Source organism: Nylanderia fulva, unplaced genomic scaffold, assembly GCF_048542155.1.
Source record: "Nylanderia fulva isolate GAGA-0341 unplaced genomic scaffold, ASM4854215v1 Scaffold48, whole genome shotgun sequence".
Classification (NCBI taxonomy): domain Eukaryota; kingdom Metazoa; phylum Arthropoda; class Insecta; order Hymenoptera; family Formicidae; genus Nylanderia; species Nylanderia fulva.
Window position 1 is genome coordinate 1,276,127 of NW_028190565.1, and position 24,417 is coordinate 1,300,543.

General features: G+C 40.2%; 1 protein-coding gene and 2 long non-coding RNA genes across 4 annotated transcripts; 2 read left to right on the plus strand and 1 right to left on the minus strand.

Annotated features, from left to right (window-relative positions):
* Positions 1–10: 10 nt before the first annotated feature.
* On the plus strand, positions 11–1,387 carry LOC146721423 (uncharacterized). The gene is made up of 2 exons (XR_014925665.1): positions 11–157; positions 279–1,387. It is a non-coding gene; the product is annotated as an uncharacterized LOC146721423 (long non-coding RNA).
* sog (chordin short gastrulation) lies at positions 911–23,357 on the minus strand. 2 transcript variants are annotated; one of them, XM_029312655.2, is made up of 8 exons: positions 23,139–23,357; positions 12,679–12,782; positions 11,175–11,304; positions 8,075–8,140; positions 6,204–7,982; positions 5,719–5,867; positions 5,116–5,442; positions 911–4,226 (listed from the first exon to the last, which is right to left on the minus strand). In XM_029312655.2, exons 1-8 carry the CDS (start codon positions 23,266–23,268, stop codon positions 4,029–4,031), a joined length of 2,883 nt encoding a protein of 960 aa, XP_029168488.1. In that variant the 5' UTR covers positions 23,269–23,357; the 3' UTR covers positions 911–4,028. The 2 variants fall into 2 exon arrangements, with proteins under 2 accessions (XP_029168488.1, XP_029168489.1); XM_029312656.2 differs by lacking the exons at positions 12,679–12,782; positions 23,139–23,357 and adding an exon at positions 11,501–12,227.
* Positions 3,334–11,150, plus strand: LOC114938651 (uncharacterized). Its single transcript, XR_003821106.2, has 2 exons — positions 3,334–6,510; positions 6,569–11,150. It is a non-coding gene; the product is annotated as an uncharacterized LOC114938651 (long non-coding RNA).
* Positions 23,358–24,417: the final 1,060 nt, after the last annotated feature.

Consider the following 24,417-nt stretch of genomic DNA (forward strand, 5'->3'; position numbering starts at 1 on the left):
AGGACGGAACGACGTTTATCCACAATTTCACGTTAGCCGCATACATATATACATCTATGCGTGCGTGTTGCCTTCTCAAAAGTATAATATTCAAATCGGGCGATATCAATCGCTAAATTGTGTATAAACGAAAACGATAAATTCTTATTTCTAAAAAGTAAATATTCCAATTATCGCAAATATTCCTAATTATTGAAAATATTCTTATGACAAATAACAGGAATTAATATACACGTGTAATAATCGGATCGAAATAATTTTTTTCTCGCTTTTTACAGATATAGACACAAAGATAATTTTTGATAAACAGAGAGAACTTTTCTTCACGGATACAAATCTACACCGATAGTCAGAAAATTGTCAATCTGGCTTATTCAGGATTGGTGAGATTTTCCTTTGATTTACGCGTATCTTACTATTACTCATCGAATGGCTTTTCCCACAACGATACGATATGCGGGTAGAGAAAAGTGCGGATTAAGAAGAAGGTATTCGTGGGAATCTCTGCGTGGAATATCAATCGAATTCAGTGAGTCACCATCATGATCCCACAGGTGGTTTTATACCTATTCGCGGTTTTCGTGAATCATACCTCCGGTGACAAATTCCTGCACAATGACATTATTTTTCCATTCTTTTCTTTTCTTAAGGAAGTTTTAGGATTTGTATAGGATAAATATTACTATTTGTTTAATAGTAATAGTAATAACCGACACTTTTAATTAATAACTTGTTTTGGCACAGTACAGAATTGACTTTCATTCTCTATAAAATTCTTAAAGTGTGCGTCATACATTTCTCAACCTACTTTTTCGCAGAAATATATTTATGTTAACATTATTGCATTGTATGTAGAAAAATAGTAATACTAATTTTATATGAATTGAAGGGCATCTTAAAAAAAACCATGTCAAACAGACATTGTATTTGAATTCATGGATATAAATTTATCCTTTTTTTCTAACAATTTCACATTACAGACACTATGCGACATTACATCTTGTTATTTCAATTATTGCAATGAATTAACAGCATTGTACATATTTTGCAACTATACTACACTTTGATATAAAATAAATTCTTGTATACATATACGATGCTAGATCACAATGATCGCTTCTGATAATTCCATTTGTCACTCTTCCTTTTTGCAAACTTTATTAACGACAACTCTTTCATGCAATGTAACACTACGCACGGTTTTCTTTTCCAATCTTTCATTAGCTCAAATTTATAATAAAAGGAGATAAACTCAAATCATTCTTTTCCAATAAGCATTATAGAGATTATGTTGATAACTAAATTAAAACAGTATTGTTTTTAATACAGCTTTTTAATAAAGCTTGTCATAATAAGAGCATTCTGTTTATCAAATGATTAATATCAACTCGTCAAAAATCAATAACTTGCGTACGAGGATGACTTTAAATAATCATGACAATATAATAAATTGATAATAAACAAGAATACAATAATAGAGGGGAAACTCTGGATGGCGCTAAAAGAGTGTTATATAATAATGTATAAATAAAATGTATGAATATAATAATTATCATATATAATGCTGATGTGTTGTTAAAATAAGATTATTAGACGTTCACTTGTATACTATATGTACAAAATATTCGCATACGCGATATATTAATGTCAGCTGACTATAATGTATTCATCGTATCATAAGTAAGGCACGTATAACAAACAGTAGTCAATGTCTTTACATGAGAATGAGATATACACTATGTTAAATGGCAAAGTTAAATAACAAGTGAACCAGTAAACGTTACGATCGTATAACGTTGACAAATGATATCGCGATTTTGTCTCTCAAGTTTCAGTTGTACAAATTTCTCTGTTGGCTACTAGATTCAAATTATTATTCCGATGCTCTGACATTTGTCACATTTATAACGCCAAGTTATGTTACTTTGCTCGAGAGTATCTTATCGTTCCGTTTCGCTTTCGCGGCTGTGCTTTTAAAACCTATTCCGCTGTCCCCATTATGGCAAAATATTTGAAAAAATTCATTATTTTAGAATTAGGAGCTACTTGGAAAAATTTTGATCTCTAATATAAATAGAAATATTATTTATTAATTTTTTTACAGGGAATAAACGTTTCCCTATTTCACCACAAAAATAAATATATCAGTCTAGTGGTAGAATTAGATGCTATTTAAAAGCTTTATATCGATATTGAGTTTGAATTTTTGAGCTCGGTTTAAGAGCTCTTAAATAGTTTCTAATTTTACGACATCCGTTTTTTGTTATTTTGCCGTATAGTAATAGGGCCAATTGAATAAAGATCCTAAAAAAAACTTATATCGTACAAAAATACATGTAGTAGATACAAAAGAAATAAGTATATGATAAATCTTTCGTGTATCAACGCATCGTTAAAAAATTGCTGTTTAAAAGTTATTACAGGTAGAGGACGGCTCCCGATCCAATAATGAGATGTTATTTTTAAATTGTACGCGATCAAAGAATCTACAGGGAAAAAAATTCTAGAATAGATAAATATACATTACATATATTACATTTTTTGCGTTTCAAATAATCAGCGCGTTAATTTTAATCAGCAATTATTAAAGATATGTCAAAAAATTAATCCATTTTTCCGGCTGAAAAGGATTATTCCTAATAATAAATACAATTTAATACAACTTAAATATATTACAAACATACAACAATGACTGTTATCGTTGACAAACGTTTTACTGCTCATCGATCGTAAAGTACATGTTTTTCCTTGTTTCACCGTGTTTCTTCTCGTCTCAAACGAGTATGCAACGCACAATATAAATATACACTCTTATCAGCGATAATTTAGATTTTACTTTACTAATTTATATAAACAATCGGCAAAGATAAACTCGATAAACAATAAGAAAAATGACATAGCAGAGTATAACAATCATAATAATGCCAATTATAAAGATACTAAAATTATAGTACAAGGTATAAGCAATAGCAGTAATAATACTATTAACAATAGAAATAATAATAATAATAATAATAATAATAATAATAATAATAATAATAATAATAATAATAATAATAATAATAAGTTGTAATTATTAGTAAATATTAGCAATTGCGTGATAACTGATGCCGCCATCGGAGGTTTTTCAGTCTTCTTTGGTTGTTGGGTAACTCTCGAAGAGAGATTAATGGGTAGGGTATTGCAATAACGTTGTGATGAAAAACTCGTTCCTATACGAATTTCCATCCCTCATTTTTGTATAACTCTTAACGTTTATCGTAATGTCTCCCTCTTTACGAAGAGACGGGCGCTCTCGTTCCACTTTACTCGTTGATGAGGATCAATTGATTAATAAGCGTTTGGCTGCGAGCGCTGGAGACTCCAGACTCTAGAGTCTAGAGTTTAGAGCAAACGACCGAGTGGACGGGCGTTGCAGATAAGAATAGTATCCGATATCGCGTCCTTTTTCTTCTTGCGCTAGCGTTTTCTTAACTTTCTGCGAAAAAGTACGAGTGTTATTTGTTGTCCAGGCGTTCGCTGATTTTACCACCGACAACAAATTTTGAGCAATGCGAATGCGCCATCATCGATCAATTATTCTTGTCTTGTCGAGCACTATACGAAATTCCGCAACGAGATTCGCGCGCCGGTTTTCGCCCAGTCGAATGCAAGAGTTATAAATATTCTCGACGGATTGAATTCGTTCGCCGATTTTTTCTCATTGTCACTCCTAAGCTCTCTGCTCATCTCGAGGATACAGATTTGTAGAATCCAGTTCTCACAACATATCTCTTAATATATATATATATATATATATATATATATATATATGCGCATGTATAAAAGTTGTTTGATTCCATTTTGCTTCGAAGGCTCTCGATCGCTCGTGATCCGCGCTTGATGAGTAGCGACAGCGGCACACGCGGTCGTAACGAACGAACGATCGACGACTGGTTTTATCATCAGCCGAATCCGACGATGATGGCACGACACATGGCAAGGTTCTTCATAGACCGGAGCAGATTTTTCGCAAGAGAGGATCAGGCTCAGCTCAGCTCGCGAGGCGTCACCGAGTGCCGCGGTGCCGGATGATGGTTGTTGCGGTGATGACGTCTCGCGCGGCGACATTGGGCCGTGCAACAGTCATCGGCGTCCGCCACATATTCGCCACGCTTCATCTGATATGCGATCGAATTACAGAGTGATCGTGGACAGCGCTTTCTGTCGCACCTGACCTCGCCGTTCTGAAACAAGGTAAAAGAAGCGGCATCCATTACCATTTACGTAGGTATTCTTTTGCGAAAAGAATATGCTCGTGTATAAAGCAGTTATTCACAAATCTTTTCAAAACTGTACATTTTTTCATTTAATTTCAATGTTTGAACGAGTCGCTGTATTATATCTCTTACCTTACTAAATATTATTTTTATTGAAAACAATTGGATAAATTGGGAAAAATGTAAATGCTCAATTTTTAAAAATTGCTTTTGATAAATGGATAATCAATATTTTAGCATTTCGCTTCTTCTTCTCGCAAATTTTACAATTACTTCTTTTATACTCTTCTTGAATAAATGAGAAATAAAATGTAAAAATCACAAATCATAGAAAATCCTTCCACAAATATAAAATTATAAACCATGATGCTTGGTTACGCGAATTAGACCCATATTTATAGAATATTTTTGATTTAAAATAACTTTTTAAATTCGTTTCTTACGGCCGAGATTATTTTTCACTTCGTCTTATGACGTCGCGACGCGACACGACGCAAGTCAGTCGAGGCCACAGCGCGCGCGTTCCATTTTCATCTTAATGAATGAACGTTATAATAGGGGGAGGCCGCAGGCGAACGCAAGTCTGATTAAAAGTTATTTCCTTAAAGGTTACTAGTCATACCCGTGTGTCTAGATATTGCGACAAAGCAATTTTAGCGATCATCTAATAGATGAATACATATAAATAAACGAGATAAACTTTCAGAGTTTTAGATTTTCTCCGCTTGGCAACAAGACGCAATCGCAATTTATTTCACAGTCCGATTAAAATCATTTTGTGTCATCTTAAATTTGAATATATACTTATATGCGTTTATATGTATATCGTTATTGGATAAGTAAAAAAAATTCTTACTTTGCAACGACACTTGACGCACTTCATCTCACCGTGGGAGTGCACTCGGGGATGCCATTCCATGCCGTTCTCGTAGGGTCCACCGAGCGGATATTTGCAGCCACCGGAAGAGAGTATCTCTTCCATGGTACGTCGCGTCGAAGGTAAAGCCTGATCCCTCGGTAGGTGTGCGACGTCGATTAAAGCAGTGGTAGTCGTGTTGCTACGAGGCGTCGTTACCGGGCACTGCCTGCAACAGGCCTTCTTGTCCGGCCTGAAGGCGATCTTCTCGTCGCACTCGAGCGGCGGACACTGCACCCGCGGGCATTTCACCTCCAGCGTGACAGCCTGCGAGACAAATGGATTTCCGTTGTAGATTGCGAGAGCTCACTCGACTTTTTGCATTCGCTCGCGCCAAAGTGTGTATTTATGTGTGTATTATTCTTACTGCTTTTCCTATCTTTAGCTTTAATTTAAAAAATGTCCTCGATATATTATCGAATAAATAATGCTCGCGTCTTCGACTATAGCTACACGCAGATGATTTAAAAATGTTTGCGAATTCGTTATCATTTACTCGTGCCTCTGTAATTTTAATAGAATTCGAAAGAAGGAAAAACTTACGTCACAAACACAAATGGCACAAATATCGAATCCTACTGGTGGTAAATACGGATGCCAGGACGATCCTGCGAGATGATATTGTCCGGCCAATGTGCAACCTCTCGTGATATTATTCTTGATTGTCGTGTTTGGTTCGACAGTCACCAATGCTAAACATTATTGACAAATGATTAAACACTGATAATGTAGCCTTTTTAAACGTATATAACGTTTAAAGTAAGATTTAAAATATTTGTTCCTTTATTTTTGTGAATGTTAAATATATATATATATATATATATATATAGCAAAACTTGATTATAACTTAATTGCATAAAATTGCGCACTTAAATGTGCTTACATGCAAACAGTTGTACTTACAACAATAATACGCTTTCACTTTGAATCGATAATTCTGCATCTTCGATTTTGTTTGATATATGCAAGGATTAATTTTCCTCCTTCTTTCTATATAAACATAAATAAACAAAGATATGTTGTCGTACCAGCGCACGTCGGGCAGCATTGACCAGGCATCGGTGGCTGTTCCACGGTCGCGCAAGGGACTATCGGACAGGGCATCGTGTCGCATCGCGCCAAGCCGCGATAGCAATGACACATCGAACAGGGATCCGAGCTCGACGTCCATTGCGTGCCTTCCTCGTAGAATCTGGTCTCGTGAAAGCACGCGCCGGCCTCGAAATCCTCCAACCTACCGGCACCGGGCAGGTACATCACGGAGGCGATGTCATTGTCGGCGTAATGCGGCAAACAGCTAAACGGCGCCCTAGCTTTGAAGGGAGCCTTTAAGACGTGAGTAACCTGTTTATCCGTCACCTCGAGAAAACCAATGCCCGATTCGATTCTGTAGAGCTCCATCGATGACAGTCCGGTGACGGAACCCTCCAAAGAGTATCCTGTAAATTCTTCGAGAAGTCTCCTGGCAACGGGAGCACCTTGCGCCAACAGAGGCATCGTTTCCAGATACAAACGGAAGGTCCGTGGTTCTTGAGAAGAGGCGGGAAACCCAGCGAGCTCCAACTCGTAATGCAGGGAACAATCCAGATCTATCGCGATCCATATCAAACCGACCGGTCCGGGATATATCGGTTCTTTGGTCGATCGGCGCAGCAATATGGGCGCAGCGGTGTCTCTAGCGTCTGCCACGGGTCTTTCCAAGAGTCTGCCGCGCAACACGGAGCCGAGGTGACTCGCAGCGACTACGGAGAGGTCCTCGTTGAAGAGCGGTTGTAGGAGTCTCGGTCCGGGCCGTTCCAAGGAACCGTTCGCGAGACCGTTGATCAACGAGGGCGTCAGATCCTCGAGTTCCGTTCTTCGTTTCCCACCCTCGTCCACCAACGTTACCAAGGGACTCTCCTCCTCGAGTCCTATCAACTGAACTCCGTAACGTAGCGCTCCGATACGATCCAGGAAGGCCCAGACCAATCCGGACGCCACGGACGGCGTCTCCGACAACAGGAGGGTCTGATATATATCGCAAGTCGCGCGCGGACCAACCGTGCCAACTAGACGAAGAGCCTGCGGATCTTTGCGAGACATTATACTGATCGACAACTTGCCACGGGTCAACAAACGGAGATCGGTGCCGGAGAGCGCGCTGCGAATCTCACCGAAATTCAGTTCGTTGGACGGCTTCTTCACCACTATCTCCTCGGTAAGGACCACGTAATCCTTCTCCTGATGTTCCAGCTTAACGATCAGCGGAACGTCGGCCACGTCGTTCGGCAGGAAGAGACCGTTGAAGACGAGCGACACGTGGATCGAGGGGGTCGAGGCGGATGAGGTGGCGACGATCGCCGTCGCGCCTGCACCCGACATCAACGATCGATCGACGCCCATCGTCGGTTCTAGCAGCGAGGAGAACTGCTCGCTCGACAACGCGCGGTATCGAGACACCTGACCGGTCAGACTCGACGAGGGTTCCCAGATGAAGGAGACGTGCAGACGTTCCTCGCGCAGTAATTTACGATAGTCGCGCGGCACCCGCCTCCAGACGCCGCAAAGCTTGCCGGTGGCGTTTTGGTAGGCGCCACCGATCGGATCGATCGCCTGTTCTTCGAGGATGCTGCCGAATCCATCGACGAACTGTATGTTGCGCGGCCGAGGCGTCGATGCGGACAGATAGAACGAGTAGTAGAGATTTTTGCGGTGGAAGCTGAAGCGACCGGTTGCTAGATAGTTGTACGCGCCGTTGTACGCCGTTGGATTCGAATTGTCGCGACGCAGAGATTGCGACGTTCTGCCCGTTAACAGGGTGCCGAAATCTGTAATTGCAAAATGCATCGTTAATCGTAATTTCAGTCACTGTCGTGTCCATGAGCCCGTTTCAAATAATTAGTATACAATCGAATCTTACGTTTCAAGCTTCGTTCTTCCTCCTCCAAAGTCAACTGCGCCGGCAAATCTTGCGCTATGTCTATATCTGTAACACAAAAGATTTTTTTTTTTTTCGTAAATATATACGCGTGTCGTTATCGTTATTTTATTACTCGATGCAATCTTTTTCTTTTCGTACAAAAGGTTCAAATCGATCGGAAATTTTTGCACTCTCTTTCGTCTTTTTCGTTTGAAATATTTTTTCCCTGTTCGACATCAGGAATAATTCAAGAAGGACAAACTAGACGAGACATTCTCGAGTTTCCTTGAATCGGTCTTGGAGAGGCGTATATCATATATGTAGTTTCACACACACAAACGCATGTACAACTATACAAAAGGAAAAAAATTCTCTTTCGCACAAGAGAATAGCGAGTGTTTTTTTTACATGCATGGCGGTGACGCCACCGACCGGGTGGCAACCCGGTTCTCTCTTCCTCCTTCATTCAGCATAGGTATAAAATAAAGATAAACGGTTAATCGCGTCGATCGTCGATTCTCAACATTCAGCAGCCTCGATTCAGCAGCCGGTGGTGGCATGTGCATGGATCATAAAGAATGTCTGTAGGAAAAAGAGTCGGCTGGCGCCGCTACTTTGAATGTTACTTTTATGGCGCATACCGCGCCGGTTCAGCGCCACAGAGACGTTAATTGCCCCCGTGCGCAAAACGTACACGCGGTACGTCGTTCCTCACCCTCATCCCCTCTTTCTCCGTCGACACGCGTGAGACCAACCGCGGCTATTGACCAAACTATTTCCGGCTTAATCGAATAATCGCGGCGGACGACACGACGTTCGTTCTGTCGCGCGTCGTTAATATTGAGAAAGAATGTAAATGTTAATCGAGTGGTTCATTACAAGCATTAGATGCTCACAATCGTGCTTTCTGTCTTTGTTTTCATTTTTTTGTCAATAAATCGGATTAAAGTGCTTTTATTTCAACTAACACATTATTTCATATTTTAGGAACGCGTTATTAGAGGATTATTGAGGAAAAAAAAGAAAAAAATGGAGAATAAGCTCGTAAAGCTGTATTCTCGCGATCGATCAAAATTCTTTTCTCGAACGATTTCTGACGTACTATATATAAATTGCGTTTTTCAGCCAATATACGCACGCGTCAGTATACTCGTAATTAATGTCTAATTTATTTTACAACGTCGAAGAAGACTCGACGTCCGCATATTTTCGTGGCCGATTGTGATAATCGACGAGAACCGAATGAGAATCGATGCGACGGTTCAATCGACGGGTTCAAGGGTCGCGATACATTTCCTCGTGACGAACGTAAAAGAAAGGCGCTGTTAATTGCGCCGAGTTTCACCTTTCATCAGCAGGGGCCAACGAGCCCCTCTTCTATCAGACAGCAGTGACGACTGGGGAGGAAAATAAATTTGACGCGCGTGATATCGAGATGTCTGTGCGAGCTCTCTGTGAGAGCAAATGCGAGACAGAGAGTGGGATTGCGAGAAATGATTCTGTATTATCGTCGTCGGTGGAATCGACGCGGCGACAACAAGAAGGAGAAAGAGCGCTTTATCAAAAGTGTCGTCATATATACATACATACGTACATATACGAGTATAAAATATATATGCGAGTCTTTTTCGTCGCATCGTCAATGATCCACGCGACAGACGTTGCAAAGTATCGCGATCCATTGTCTCAATGGAGTCAAAATGACGTCGGATAATGTGTAAAGAATACACACTTTATGTAAGTTGTTTATGCAAAAAAAGTTAAATTATAAAATACACCGAGACAAGTATAAAAGTCTGAAATTGCGGTATAACGTGGAGTCGAAATGGCAGGCAGAACTTCATTACAATTGCGTACTTTGCGTAAATCGAGTGACTTTAGTACAAACGTCTCTATCGTTGTTTATAAGCATTCCGGACAAAAGTAAAAGGTCGAAAAGTAAATGGAACGATCAAACGAATATATTTTATATAAACGACATAAAAGACTCCCGTTGTTCCTCTCCCCGCTGAGCGCGTCGTATCCACATGTCTACAATCTCTCTCTATCTCTCTCGCCTCATCCGCCTCCATCTATTCTTATTCCCTGCGCGCGTTCTGCCCGATCATTACATATGCTAATATTTACATTTAGATTGCACGGCTTAATCGAAGTGACGCCATGCGGTAATATAGCCGGCGCCATGGCGCTAAACCCGTGGCGTCCGTCCTCGTCTCCTCTCGCTTCGCTCCGCTCCGCTTCTCTTCTCTTCTCTTCTCTTTGCCGATTACAACTCGAGTTCCCTCTCGAGAGAACGCGATCGGTCACTCTAAACCTTTCTTTTTTTCATCCGTCGTCCAGTCTTTTTTTTTTCCTCGTTATATCTTTTCATCATCGAGCGAAATTATATATTCATCCGTCCGTCGTCCTCTCTCTCTCTTTGTTCCTATTTCTAAATAAAGAAGAAAATGTGTATCGTCATTTTTATCCTCGAAAATAGGCGAGAGAATGCAATAATCGTGTAAACGGTGACACGAGAGATTTATATAACGCGTCTCAATTTGCGATTTATTCGGGATTATTTCGGATAAACAATTCACGTAGCAATAAATATGCAACGCACGCGGCGATAATATCGCTATGCGAGAGCGAAGCGTTTCGTGCCAATTTGCGCTCATTACCGTTGCTGACGCACGCGAGGCTTATCTGCTAACCTTATCAGGGTGCGAGATACGCTACTTTCACCGCATCGGCGGCATGGGCCAAATTCTTCGAGAGCTCCCTCTCTCCCCTCTCCCTCCCCCACCAGGCACAACGCCGTCTATTTCTCTTCGCGGATACCTAATCTGTATCGCAGCTCGCAGCTAGTCGCAGTAGAATGCGGATGGAGTAAATCGCATAGTCGAGATACTCGGAGCGCGAAAAAACCAAATGAAATATTTATGATAAACCACGCGCGCGTTGATCTCTACAGTTTCATCCCTACAGTTTACATCTCGCGGGAATTCATTTCCGTATGTGTTTTTCACGCGATTCGAGAGAAAGGGGGACGAAACTCTGAAAATAAACGAGAAAAAAAGAAACTAATCAGATATATGTTATACATTATTGCGTAACTTACTCATATCACCGGGACAGGATTTGCAGCAACGACCCGGCAATAGAATTGGTTCGTCGCACGTGAGTTTGGGACATTCGTTCTTTATGTTGCGACATTGGACTCTCGCGATGATCCGCCGTTTCTTTTGCACCTGAAAGCATCAAACAACGGATTAGGTTTGCGATCGCTATACATATGTGCTATTACGTTTGTCTCTTATTCTCAGGTTTTGCACTGTCTGCGATAAAAGAGACACCTTTATATTCTTATGTATATATATATGTGACTTTAGCTTCACTCTCTTTGCTCGCGCCAGAACGATGAGGAAGATATTTTGGAATAATTACATCTCGTGTACTAATATATATCGCATGAAACAATCTGTGTTTGGCGAGGTAATTAACATTGCTCTTCTCTAGATTGAGTGCATCAAGGATGCGTGACTCTTTTTTCGTCTCGGAAACTTTATTACGGAAAGGATAAGCGTCGCGTTCGACGAACCGCAACATTACTGCGATGACTTTAAGTGAGGAGACATGACTTCTCGTAACGACGTGTGATTCACGCGACGCGTCTGCTTCTTCTACAACCAAGATCGCGACCTATCAATAGCTCCTCATGTACGCTGAAGAGGGGGACTGTCATTCTTCCGAAGTCTAAAAATAGACGCCGCGCTCACGAGCCGAACATAACAGCGCGGCATCTTTCTCTCTCATTTTCTTCCGTCTCTCACATTTTCATCCATCTTTGCGCTCCATCGTAAGACATTTTTCAACCATTTTTCCCGTCAAATAGCCGCCATCGAACACGTACACCTCTGAAAAGTCATCGCGCAGTCATTTATGCATGTAGAAATGTGGACAAAGAAAAATACAAACTTGCAATAGAGAGTTTCATATGTACGTCGCATTTTATCACAGAAAACACAAAGCGGAATATAAACGAGGATGTGATTATCGCGCGATTCGATAAATATTTGTGTACGCATATATTTTGCGGTGCAAACTAAATCTCTTTACTCAAACAAATGTACTCTCATTTTAATTCAGTTTCGACCGAGTGTCTAAAAAAACTCGTTTTACCCTTATAGTAGCACATAAAGATTTATTTCAATTTCTGTTTTATATATACGAATTTAACGTGCGTCTCGACTCTCGTATCAACAAACATTTGTGACCTGATTCGTTCGAAGAAAAAAAAAAGGAAAAATGTGCAAAGCATCGAGAGCGAAAACTCGTATTTAAAAATGATTTTAGCATGTTTCTCGATAATAAATTCCAAGGCAAAAAAAGAGGGTACTCTTTATTCATGCATGTTAATAAATTCCGATGGTACCGCATTAAAATTATTTATTAAATGCAATGTATTCGTCAAACCCTACGTGTGAGATGTGCAACATGTTTTAATACGTGGATTGTGTATATAGCGAGATACGTGTTACGCATACGAATGCCCAGGCATATATCGTACACACACTTTTTTTTTCATGCAAATAAGACGCGCGAGTTCGCTGTATATTACATACCGGTATACACTCGCATTTGATGCAATACATGATTCCAAAGGGCGGTCCTAAATCCGCAAACCATACCGAGCCTAGTTCGCGGATCTGCTTGCCAAAAGTGCATTCTGAAACAGAGGAAAACCAGTGCGATTAATTAATATTATCTAATAATATTATACGAATACAAATTGTATACAAAAATATTCATTAGATTACTAAAAACAAATTTGTATTTCGCGATTAAGAATATATTATTAGGTTGCATACATATGTGTACGTATATCTTTAATAATATTAAAATAAAATAAGAGAAAAAATGTATATGTATATGTATATATTTCAGGTGCGCGAGAAAAATATGCTTCGTCTACGTCTACGGGTTTGCTAATATAACGCTACCGTCATTGACGAATATAAGGCGCAATTTGACGCGGGTATAACGTAAGATGTTTGGCATGTGCATGAGCCGTACACGCATATTCATTCGCATTCATTTTATCGATAATATGCGTAGCGCGTAACGTTCTTTAAACCATCGTCGAATGAGACGTCGTCAACGACGCAATTTTATTCCAACTGTATAGCTATTGTTTACAAATACCGTACGCAACAGATTAAATCGATGTCATCGGTGACACAGTGGTAGGAATCTCTCGACCACTCGATCGCTATTGAGATGCACGCAAATTTTTACAACACATTTTAAAAGCAAACAAATACAGAATTTCTTAAACAAGCTGATATACCAAAAATGCAATAATATATGTGAACTAATATATATTCGCAATTCTTTTTAACGATATCATTTCTCAAGTCTCATCTTTTTTCGAGGAAAAAAAAAAAACTATTAAGAATCTCGTTGCCTTACATTGGCGAGCGTTGTCCTTTCCTTTTCACGTAAAATAAATACAGAGTTGAAGACACGGCTCTGAAAATAACGGAATTGTTTTCGTCGCGAGTATGTATTATGCACGCCCATGTGTTTTGCAGTGTTCTTATTTTTGCCAAGCGACTGTAGGGCGATGCCGCTTTTCTTTATTCGCAGCTTAATCCATGATCAATCTCTGAAATTGGCGAGCTTTTATTAAAATTGCTTCTTTAAATTATACTGTATTTTATTCGCTTTTGTCTTGAAAAATAAAAAATGAATTTGTGTGCATCTAATAAATATAGCATAAAATTCTTAAAATGAAAACAATTAATACCTATTTATTTACAACGGAGATTAACAGCTGTGAGTCAATTAATCGTTTATACATGTAGATATGTGCATATTATACCTGATGTATGTACGCGTCTGCATATATGCATACGTAAATGGGGAAGAGAATAAGAGTATAAAAAGAAGATATTTCCATTCCACTATCGTTAATAAAAAATTAACCTAAAGAGGAGAGATAGCGAGAGATGAGAAAACGTTGATTACGAGGTTAAAGACATTAATTAACGACATGAAGACGCTAATTATAATTAATACTCATCCTCGCACTTTTGCGGACCGGTCCGGGAACGAACGCGCGAACGTGGAATAAAGTACGCTAGAGAGCAGCAACAATCGAGATTGCGTTCGGAGATCTAGGCTAATCTAGAGTGAAGCGCACGATTGACCAATCGCGACAGAGAGCAGAATTCGATCAATCGGGACAGAGAGATCCTCCGGCATTTCGACCAATCGGAGACCGAGGATCCCTTCGTCCCGATTGGTCGATCGAGCGCTTCGTCCTAGGCGAATATATTTTCGAATTTATTCGCAAATGTTGCCCATTGTCACACTTGGCGCAAAGTTCGTGGTCAACGTTTTCGCATCGCTCGTCACCGGTCCGTAAAAGTACGCGAATGTGATTATATATATATATTAATTAGTGTCTTTACAGTGTTAATTATCGTATGCATCCGATCACGTCGAGTGTGCCGATCTCGTCCGCGCGAGATTATAACCTCGTCGACCGCGAATCTCGCCCAACTTGGCTTCGTTTGCGTGCGTGAATTTACGTGAGAGTCGATCATATTCTAAGCAAACGATTGTGGCGTTCATTGTTTTCGACTATGGTTACGCGACGAATTAAACGCTCGGTCTTTTACGACAAAGTGGCTTCGAAAAGAGCGGCGACGCGAAAACGGAGCATCGGTTTTATTCGCGCGAAAATGTGACAGCTAAAACCCGGGCGTCGCCGCAAGTCGCGAACGAAAAAAAAAGTACCGCGAGTGCAGTGTTTCGAGTGTTTCGATTTCGAGGGAAGCGAGCTTCTTCTACGAGGAGGAGATCCGGGGTGGCATCGGCGGAGCAACTATATGTAAATCATTTATTTATTATTATTTTTACTATTAAATATAAAACAGATTTTTTGTCGAAATATTAATTATTTAAAATTTTAGTATCTAATTTATTTTATGTATTTATATTTTACAGTTTACAACTCATATCCGCTGCTGCGCATCGGTGAGTCTAATCAATTTTTCCCTATTGTGTATTTTATTTGTGCGTGAAACTCATTGTAACTTTTGCCAATTAATTAGTAAGAAATGAAATACCCGTAATCAAAGATTTTGGCGAAATGAGCAAAGAAAATGGATATATTCTTCCATCAATGTTCAACAAATTACTATGCAATTTCGATTTTCTAATAGTCGAATAATCGTAATCAATAATAAAAATCTCGAGATGTATTCGCAATTACATAGATATTTGTATAAATAGATTACGCACTCCCATTAGAAACTTGAAGGTAACAAAAGAGAACAGTTGATGCTTTCCTCGATTATACATATATAATTATGCAATAGAGAGAACATTTAATCGTGAATATATTCACATCTGTTTTTTCCTTTTTTATCGTCCATTGTCGCATAAGAGCAATGTGCAATCTATCCGCGCAAGCATCCATCTAATATGAAGCCTCGTGTGAAGTCGAATATTTAAGCATCTAACAATTAAACGATTATTAAATATTATTTCATATAATGATGCATCTGAGAAAAATGTGTATATTGCAATTATAATTTACAAATTGTTATCAAACGAAGATGATGATTAAAAATAAGATTCGTCAACGGCGACCGTTTCGGCATTTGGGCAAATTTGTGCCGCATGCCGCATCAAATGAAACGCAAGACGAGACGAGATATTTAACGCTGAAATCGCGGATGCAAAGTATATTATATCAATTTTCCAAACTTGAAACAAAAGACTCGTATCTACATATGTATATATTTTGATCGCGCTGCCGTAAGCACGTCTGCGCTCGCGATAATGTAAAATGTAAATAATGCAAGCACATAGAAATATATGTACGCACACACGTCGAAATATCCTAGACCATAATCCGCGAAAAGCGGTTGAGCGAATGGCAAACACGTGCTACCTTTCGTTTTTCGCTTTTCCGCCCTCGCATTCTCTCTCTCTCTCTCTCTCTCTTACGTTGGATAGATTTACGAACGTGACGCCTATTCTCGCCGTTCGTTTCTTCCTCTCGTTCTTTCTTTTCGGCATCTATCCTCTCGTCTCGTCTCGTCTCGAGTTTCACATCACCTTTAGCATCAATAGCATCGCGCCCGTCTCATCGTAACATTACGATACGAAGCGCGTACGTAAGACGGTTATCCTATCGCATCGTGATTAGGAGAGAAATTAAAAAGCCCCGGATTTCTTTTCATCTTGCTTTCTTTTCCTTTTGTTTTCCCCCGTAGAATAGTACTTGAAAAAAAATTCCGATTTTTCTATAGTAGGTAGTGTAGGTTCAAAACGTTTGCCTCTCATAATAATGCTTGCGCTGTCATAATCGACGAAAAGTAATTTCGAGTTTTTGCCAAAACGATATATATATATATATGATATATATATGTGTGTGTATACAAGAAGTATAGCTACACACACATGACACTATAATTACGCTAGGTTTTCCTCGGAAATGTTAAGCGCGAACGTGACGTATAGCGTCATGTGCGCTTTACGTAACGAGTAACGAGCGCTCGTGTGACCGTGAAGCATCTTCGTAAGGTATCGCGACGATATCACACAGACCGGGGGACGATGTTCGAGCGCCACTTTCACGAGCGATGCCGCCTGTTTGCCTCATCTCGCTTCATCTCGTTTGGTCTCGCCGTGGCGTGGCACGCCACGCCTCGTCGCGTCACGCCGTGCCGGCTCTCGAGACGTTTTAGCGTCTCCGCTAAAAGCGGATAGACACGTAGGCGATGCGCGATGTCGTCCGATTATTTATGTATGCGTGAACCACCCCACCGCTTATACCTGATCCGAACCCATTATTCACTCTTTTTCTTTCTTTTTATTTCAACCTACTTTATGTTGCTAAATATCACGCCGAATATCATTATTTTTCAATTACAAATATATACGTATGCCAAAGTATTTATTTATCAGAACATTTCCTTTGCGAGCATTTCGGCGTAAACAGCTTTTTCGGATATTGGCAATATTATTTTTCTCTCATTTTCACAAGTATGATATACACTTTCAAAGAACCGCGCGCATTTTTAGTCCGAGGAAAAAAATGGAAAAAGAGTATACATCTCTGTATATACATATATACGTACATGTCCGTACACTTACGTGATATCACGCACGGCTCAGAAATGCCGACCTTGCGCCTGTGACTTGAGTCAGTGCACGCGTAATGCGATGCATTCACGTTCGCCAAGCCTTTCGGCCGATCCCTCCGTCGCGCGACGACCGCGCACCGCGCTGATAAGCGACGACGGCGACCGCAAATCTACGACGTACACGGAATACGCACCAACATATTTGTAAATATATCGTCCGACCGAATTCGCAAGACTAGGGGTCTATCTGTATCGTCACTATTCCAATTTCTCGCACGTTGCATACGAGAAAGAGAAATTTGTTTTATTGCAAATATATGTATATATATATATATATATATATATATATAGAGAGAGAGAGAGAGAGAGAGGGGAGCATATCGAGTTTACTGTATTGGGATTATGCCAACACTCGAGCTTAGCTTAAATTCGTCAAAACTGTCCGACGAATAAACCTCGCTATTACGTCGACAAGTGGCTCATTCGCATTATACCAAATTTCTCTGCTGGCACGTGTCAATGCTCTCCGTCGAGCCAAGAAACTGATTAATTCAGTTTTGCACAAGTACAATGTATCGGTCGTACGTACGCGCGCGTGATAAACGAAAAATATATTCATCTTTCCAAATATAATTCACGCAACTAACCAAGAATACGTAAATATAAGTGACGAAAAAATATCGTATGCCTCACAGAATTGAATAATTATTAGCCGATGTAATGCTATTATATATGTAGAATAAACATATATACGAATGATAAATAATACATTACGTTTCGATCCAGACAAGTCAGTTAAGTCAGTTTAATTCGAATTATCGGAGCGACGATCGATCACTATTGACAATGAGAAGAAGGAAAAGATCTTTGCCTGTTTCGTTCAAGGATACCCATCGAAATTGCTTTTTTTTTACGTGGTATAAATACGCGCGCCTACGCAAGAGAAAGAGATGTCAGTTTTTAATCAAAAGTTTCAATTCATTATATATGTTTGACAAAAGACAAAAATTCAACTGCAAGTTTAATATAGAAAGGTAGAAATATTTCTTTATTCAGCTCTACTAGGATAATTTAAATCTATATATATGTATATATACATATATTCGCAAAGCCAGTTTTAATTTAATGTGTCGCGACATTGTAATCGACACGCAATAACCGAATCGAATATCGATAATTTAACATTTCAATTAGATGTTTGTCGTCAACGCGCATACATTTATTAGCGACGGCAAATTCCATCTATTTAACCAAGTTTGAAAACGTCAGCACTCATTTACTTGGAGTAAATTTCCGAGGAAGCCTATTTACGTGATGATGATACTCTTGCGGTAGATGATAGATAACGAACGACCAATCGTCAACTGCCGTTCGTTGGCAAAGTATCCGACAGATTTCGACGATACGTCGTATATACGCAGGAATGACGCGATGGTGGCCCGAAAATTACATATATTTTTACATTTCGCTTATAAGATTGTATGAAACATTAATAAAATAATCAAACTTTTCATTGAATTTTATAAGCTACTATATAAAAGCGTTATTGGAATAAATATAATAAATTTCGAATTGAAAAAGGAAATTGTAGACGAAAAGTGTTTCGAATGATTGAAATGATTGGAGGACGAGGTTTACTTGTATACGTATATACATATATATATGTGTGCATTTAGAGCGGCGCCAGAGCGACAACTTTTTCGAACGAACGACCGTCTAGATTAAACTCATTCATGAGAAACATTAAGTAACGTGTGTATCTTATCTCCGTCGCGAAGGGTAAATCGAGACGACTCGTAAAATCAGGACGAGACATATATGAGTGAAAAAAAGGAGCGAACCATTTAACGGTGCGCGCGCGTGTTGTAATAAAACTATACTAACTCGCGATACGATGCGATATGACGCGATACGATGCGATATGCGCGATACGAATGATACGACGAGAGCGTGAGTCTCTCTCTCTCTCTCTCTCTCTCGGTCTACCAAGTATAACGGCGTAAGTAGAGGAAGGAATACAAGTGACATTAACGGTACCGATTAGCGGTTATATTTTACACGCGCGAGATATCGATCGCATGAAAATTTATCAACAAGCAGGATAACTTTCAGACAAATTCATCGCGAATCCGGGAGAAAAAATGACTTTTGCAAAATTAGGTATATAAGGTTTTCGCATTTATCCGTTCAAATCAGGCGCGCTCGCGAACTTTGACAGCGGAAGAAAGTGATAACTTTCGCACGACATTTCGATAACGAACCGTGCCTTTCCTTTCACCTATAACGAAATCTGTCTACGATATATGTATATATATACGAACGTTGTTGCATAATTTTATTATTATCTTCGCTACTACAATATATGGAGATGTGGCAATTTCCGTAGTTTTTTTTTAGCATCGTATATATATTGACGAGAAATTTTGTCTCATTGAAAGGAGTAACCCGAACAAATGAACATTTGATCGAGCGAAAGTTCCTTTTGATGTTGAAAATTGAGTTCTGAAATGGCAACAACATCTATATATCGATGTTGCGATCTCGTGATGTTGCGATCGCAAAACGGCAGTTTGCTATAAGAAAAGTACAAACCGCACCCATGTCATCCGAGGATAATGGCAAGCTATCTTGCGCATCCTGCCGTGCCTTGTCCGGTGTGGGTTCTCTATGAGATCGATGCAAATCGATATCTCGGGCGATTAAAAGGCAACATCTTGAGAGATGCGCGACATTTTCGCAAAGTATTCGTACATATATATATATATATATATATATATATATATACCTTGGCTTCGGACTAATTGTAAGCGCGGAGCTTCGCGCTTAGTTTGAACTAGCGTATACTCTTATTGTTAGCCGCGTGCACCCGCGACAATGAAATAGAAGGCAGAGGGAAACGAAGGAGGAGAGAAACGAAGAAACCGAGCCGTTCGTCGCGGAGGTGGTGGTAAGTCGTTTTGTGTCTGCAGCTCGTCTAAATATATACGATCCTCTCTTCGGCGCGATGTAGCCTTTCTCAGAGAAACAGGAGAGACACGAACCGCTCGCGTCTTCATTTTCGAGAAATCCTGCTGCTGCGCTTATTGCGAGAAAGTCGAAAAATCCAAGCGCTCGTTCCCATCATAGATTATCGTGTCAATAGGGTGTCAAATATTTCTACACATGGAAAGATGATGATGACATTGTAAATTCGCGTCGCGCACGCTCAACCGCTGAACCGCTGAACGTGTGCAGTGTTATGAACGGTATCGTTTAACTACTTGAAAAAAAGGCCACATTGGCTTCTAAACTAAACTTGTTTAATATACAACGGCCGCGTTGTCTCGGTGGCTGCAGCCAATTAGCCGCGCGAATCTTGTCGAACAGAGGATCGCGAGAGGAAAGGGCTCGATTGCAACGTGAATAAGGTCCATTTATATGTAAAACTTGCAGACGTGTTATTTTTTAAACACGCGTGTACAAAGTAATCTACCATCGGATGAAATTGGGTCGAATCCGAACACAATGAGACGCATAGTGAGAGCCTTTATTTTTATTTTTATCTCGAGTAGCCGAAATATATCTCTCCATTTAGCGTTACTCTTTATATCTCTAATCGCGCATATTAGAATCAATGTTTATGTATACACATTATTGTCGAAAACAACATTTGCGAGAGCACAGAAAAAAAGCAAGCGCCTTTAATGCATCGAATCGATCGAACTCATTAAATACAATTCGTCGTCTCGTGCGTGTTATAAATCAAAGTTATCGGTATAAATCTTAATATCGATAACGACTGCACTCATCGATTAATCTGATATCGCGCGCGTCACAATGGTTAGCCGAGATGCGATAAAGGAGCGGATCATCGCAGAGTTAATTAATTAATTGTCAATCGTACAATCCCTGCATTATTTGTAAAAAAAAAAAAAAAAAAAAAAAAAAATAATCACGTTTTCCGCAGTCTATCGCATTTCTGGAGACAATTGAACGACATACTTACAAATAAGTGCCGCGTTATCCTTTTTAGTTGATAGTTGAATCTCATGTCACGCGAATGACAATTGTAAGTAAACAACATGATCGTACTGTTCAACGAGCTCCCATAAATTTATTTCTTGAAATATACGATCATGACAATAAGTCGTTCTCTACAATTTCAACAATTAGAGATTATCACAATCCGTGCAATATATCATTTCATTGTCGGTCATTAATTTGCGTAATATTGCAAAGTATAAAAAAGAAAGATGCCGATACTATTTTTGAATTTAAGATTTTATTACGAGCAAATAGAGCGGCGTATTGTTTTAATTACGTATTTTATGTTCGATAGAAAATTCGATATCGTTGCTGAATATTGCATTTGGCGAGTATCAATTTTGTATCTTAACTAAAGTAAGGCAGATGGCAAAGATCGTCCTAAAATGCGCGCATATACTTTTCGTTGGAAAATAGCAGAAATAGCATTATGTAAATTTGGCGTGCAATTTTCCAGCGTCTCGAGTAGATCGTAACTTGCTGTAACCATTTGACTTTTGCCCATCTCTCGTCGCAGTCGTCGGAATATAAAACAAAGTGCGCGCGCGATCGTAATTGACCACGTTTTTGCGAGTGTCGTGAAGCAGCAGCAGCAGCAAAGAACATCCCTGACAAAAAAGAGGAAACGTTGAACGATGACGAAAGCAACTAATATAAGATATAAATCATTTCTAATTTTGTCAATTTGTTACTATCGTTATTTATAAAATTGATTAGTCACCGATCGGTTTGATTTCATGTCACTTTTTACATTACTTTGATCCCGAATTTTTATGACTCGCCTCAAGAATTATTAATTGCATTAACATAGTTTACGTAGTCTATTCGGAATTAAGATTTAGACAATTTATGCTGGCTCGAACGTATTTACTTTCGACCTTGCTAATATTTTGTACATTTTTGATATCCATCTGCAATATCTTTGAGTAATTGCCAATCAACATGTCAATTAATTCTGCTATATTTTTTTGTTTTTTGTTTACCATTCGCTGTAAGCATTTTTCTGCAACAAGGTTGGTTACAAGTCAGCTAGTCAGCATCTCCTCTTTCCCTTGTTGATTACGACGGTACGTAAATCGCCTCTAAAAGCTGGCTCATGTTGGTGCATGAGTAACATGAAACGTGCGAAATCAAAGAAGGAAATTCACATTTTACAATCGTAGAATATTTGCAGATTAATAAGAGAGCTTGTTTATGAAATAGAAATTTGGATTTTGCACATTCGACTTATTTGGTAAACATGCATGTGAGACGTGTAATGTGTAACATTAATCAATTGTACGATCGTATCGGCGCAACTGTTATTGTCGTCTAGAACCTGGTACAATAATATTTGTCGTACGAAATGATATAATCGTCTATACGTAATTTTGTCAAGTCAAAGTACATAAAGCTTCGGGGTTTCGCTCTTTCAACTCGCATGCATATATACGTTACGCTCCAGTTTTTCATTTCGAAGAAATTCGAGAAATGAACCAAAGAGGCAAATGACGCGAGAAACTTTGTCTTTTCATCGATCTTTGACTATTTACTAAATGTCAAGTAGGTGGAAAAAGAGGTTTTTTCTCTCTATAGAGATAGAGAGCGCGCGTATAGTAGACGAGTAAAGACACAAGTTGGGATCGGCGTGGCAACATTAACGCTCCGTATTTCTTTCGCGCGCATTTCTCATTACATAAGATTACTCGTAGACACTCGAGTACATATGCGTATACACGCGTATGTCGAGGCACGTCGCCGTCTCTAACCTTTAAAGGACAAGAAACTGCTCGGCGAAACAAGCGTCGAGTCGAGCGGTCTCGGGCTTCCGTTTGATCGCCGTTGATCGATAAAGAGCGCCAAGTACGAGAGAAAATGCAAAATATATATATATATATATATATATATACGTCACTTACCGGCGGCCCGGTGCGGTCTCCTCGCCCAGTCGTCCTCTATCAAGGGTGCGACCTTTCGCGCGCGTAACGTCAGAGGACAGGAAGCGATGACGAATAGGATCGGCAACAGCAGCCCACTGTGAAAATGCATATCGGCGACACTTGGTCTCTCGCGGCGCGCAACGATACGTCCCGTCCCTTTCCTTTCCTTTCCTTTCCACCACCTCCACCTCCACCACCTCCTCCTCCTCCTCCTCCTCCTGCTTCTTCTTCTTCTTCTTCTTCTTCACCGTGTATACGCGTGTTTATCAGCTGGTTACTCTCTCGTACTCAGTCCTGGCACTCGCACCGATGTTTTACGCATAGATGTAGCGTAAGCCTTCCTCTCTTCTCTCGCTCTCTTTCTTCGCCGACGTCGAAGCCGCGGCGGCACCGATCTATTAACAACCGCGTTCACTGCACAAAACTTTCCGCACGCACACGCACACATACGCGCGTATATAAAATCCGATTTCCTACGTAATACGCGGATTTCCCTCTTTTCCTCTTTGCGCGGATATATAAACGGTGACGGTAGCGCGCGGTGACGTTTGAATCTCGAAAGTGCGCGCACCCTGCCCCCTCTATCTCACCCTCGACGAATGGTATCGCGTAATCCCGGTAGAATTGAGAAAAAGTGCACGCGAAAGTCGAAGCGTGAGTCTTCCGCTCGCACGAGGGAACGGAGCGAAGCCAACTGCGAGAAAGCCTCGCTCGCTCTCTCGCTACTACTCTGCGATTTCTCGATTCGCGTTCCTCTCCTCGCGCGACGCACGTTTTATAAGGTAGGTAGGTAGGTAGGTAGGTAGGTAGGTAGGTAGGTAGGTAGGTAGGTAGGTAGGTAGGTAGGTAGGTAGGTAGGTAGGTAGGTAGGTGGTAGGTAGGTAGGTAGGTATAGGTATAGGTACCAACACGCGCTGCTACGAGAATGCTCCGAGACCAACCGATCAACCGAGACCAAGAGAGAAGGAAAGCTTCTTCGTCGTATATGCCCTCTCCTCCGTTCGCGTATTATGTCTCTGTTATTCTCTTTACCTCTCGCCTGCTCGCATCGATGCGATTCCGTGGACGAGCGCGCCGCGCAATTTTGAGCGTTCACCGTATCGGATAGCAAACGTCCGACTGACTAACTAACTGACCGCGAGCCGTCTGCTCTGCTCACTCCGTTCCGCGATGCTCTGTGCTGAACTTGTCTCTGGTGGGAGGAGAAGAAGGTGGAGGAAAAAGTGAAGAGAAGGTGGAAGGAGGAGTCCTATATCGC

Coding starts and splice junctions, on each gene's coding strand:
- sog (XM_029312655.2), bottom strand. CDS start 23,268: ATGCATTTTCACAGTGGGCTGCTGTTGCCGATCCTATTCGTCATCGCT. Junction 8,141..11,174: donor ATCCTGTCCCGGTGATATGA/GTAAGTTACGCA, acceptor TTTGTGTTACAG/ATATAGACATAGCGCAAGAT. Junction 4,227..5,115: donor GCGTCAAGTGTCGTTGCAAA/GTAAGAATTTTT, acceptor ACCTTGTTTCAG/AACGGCGAGGTCAGGTGCGA.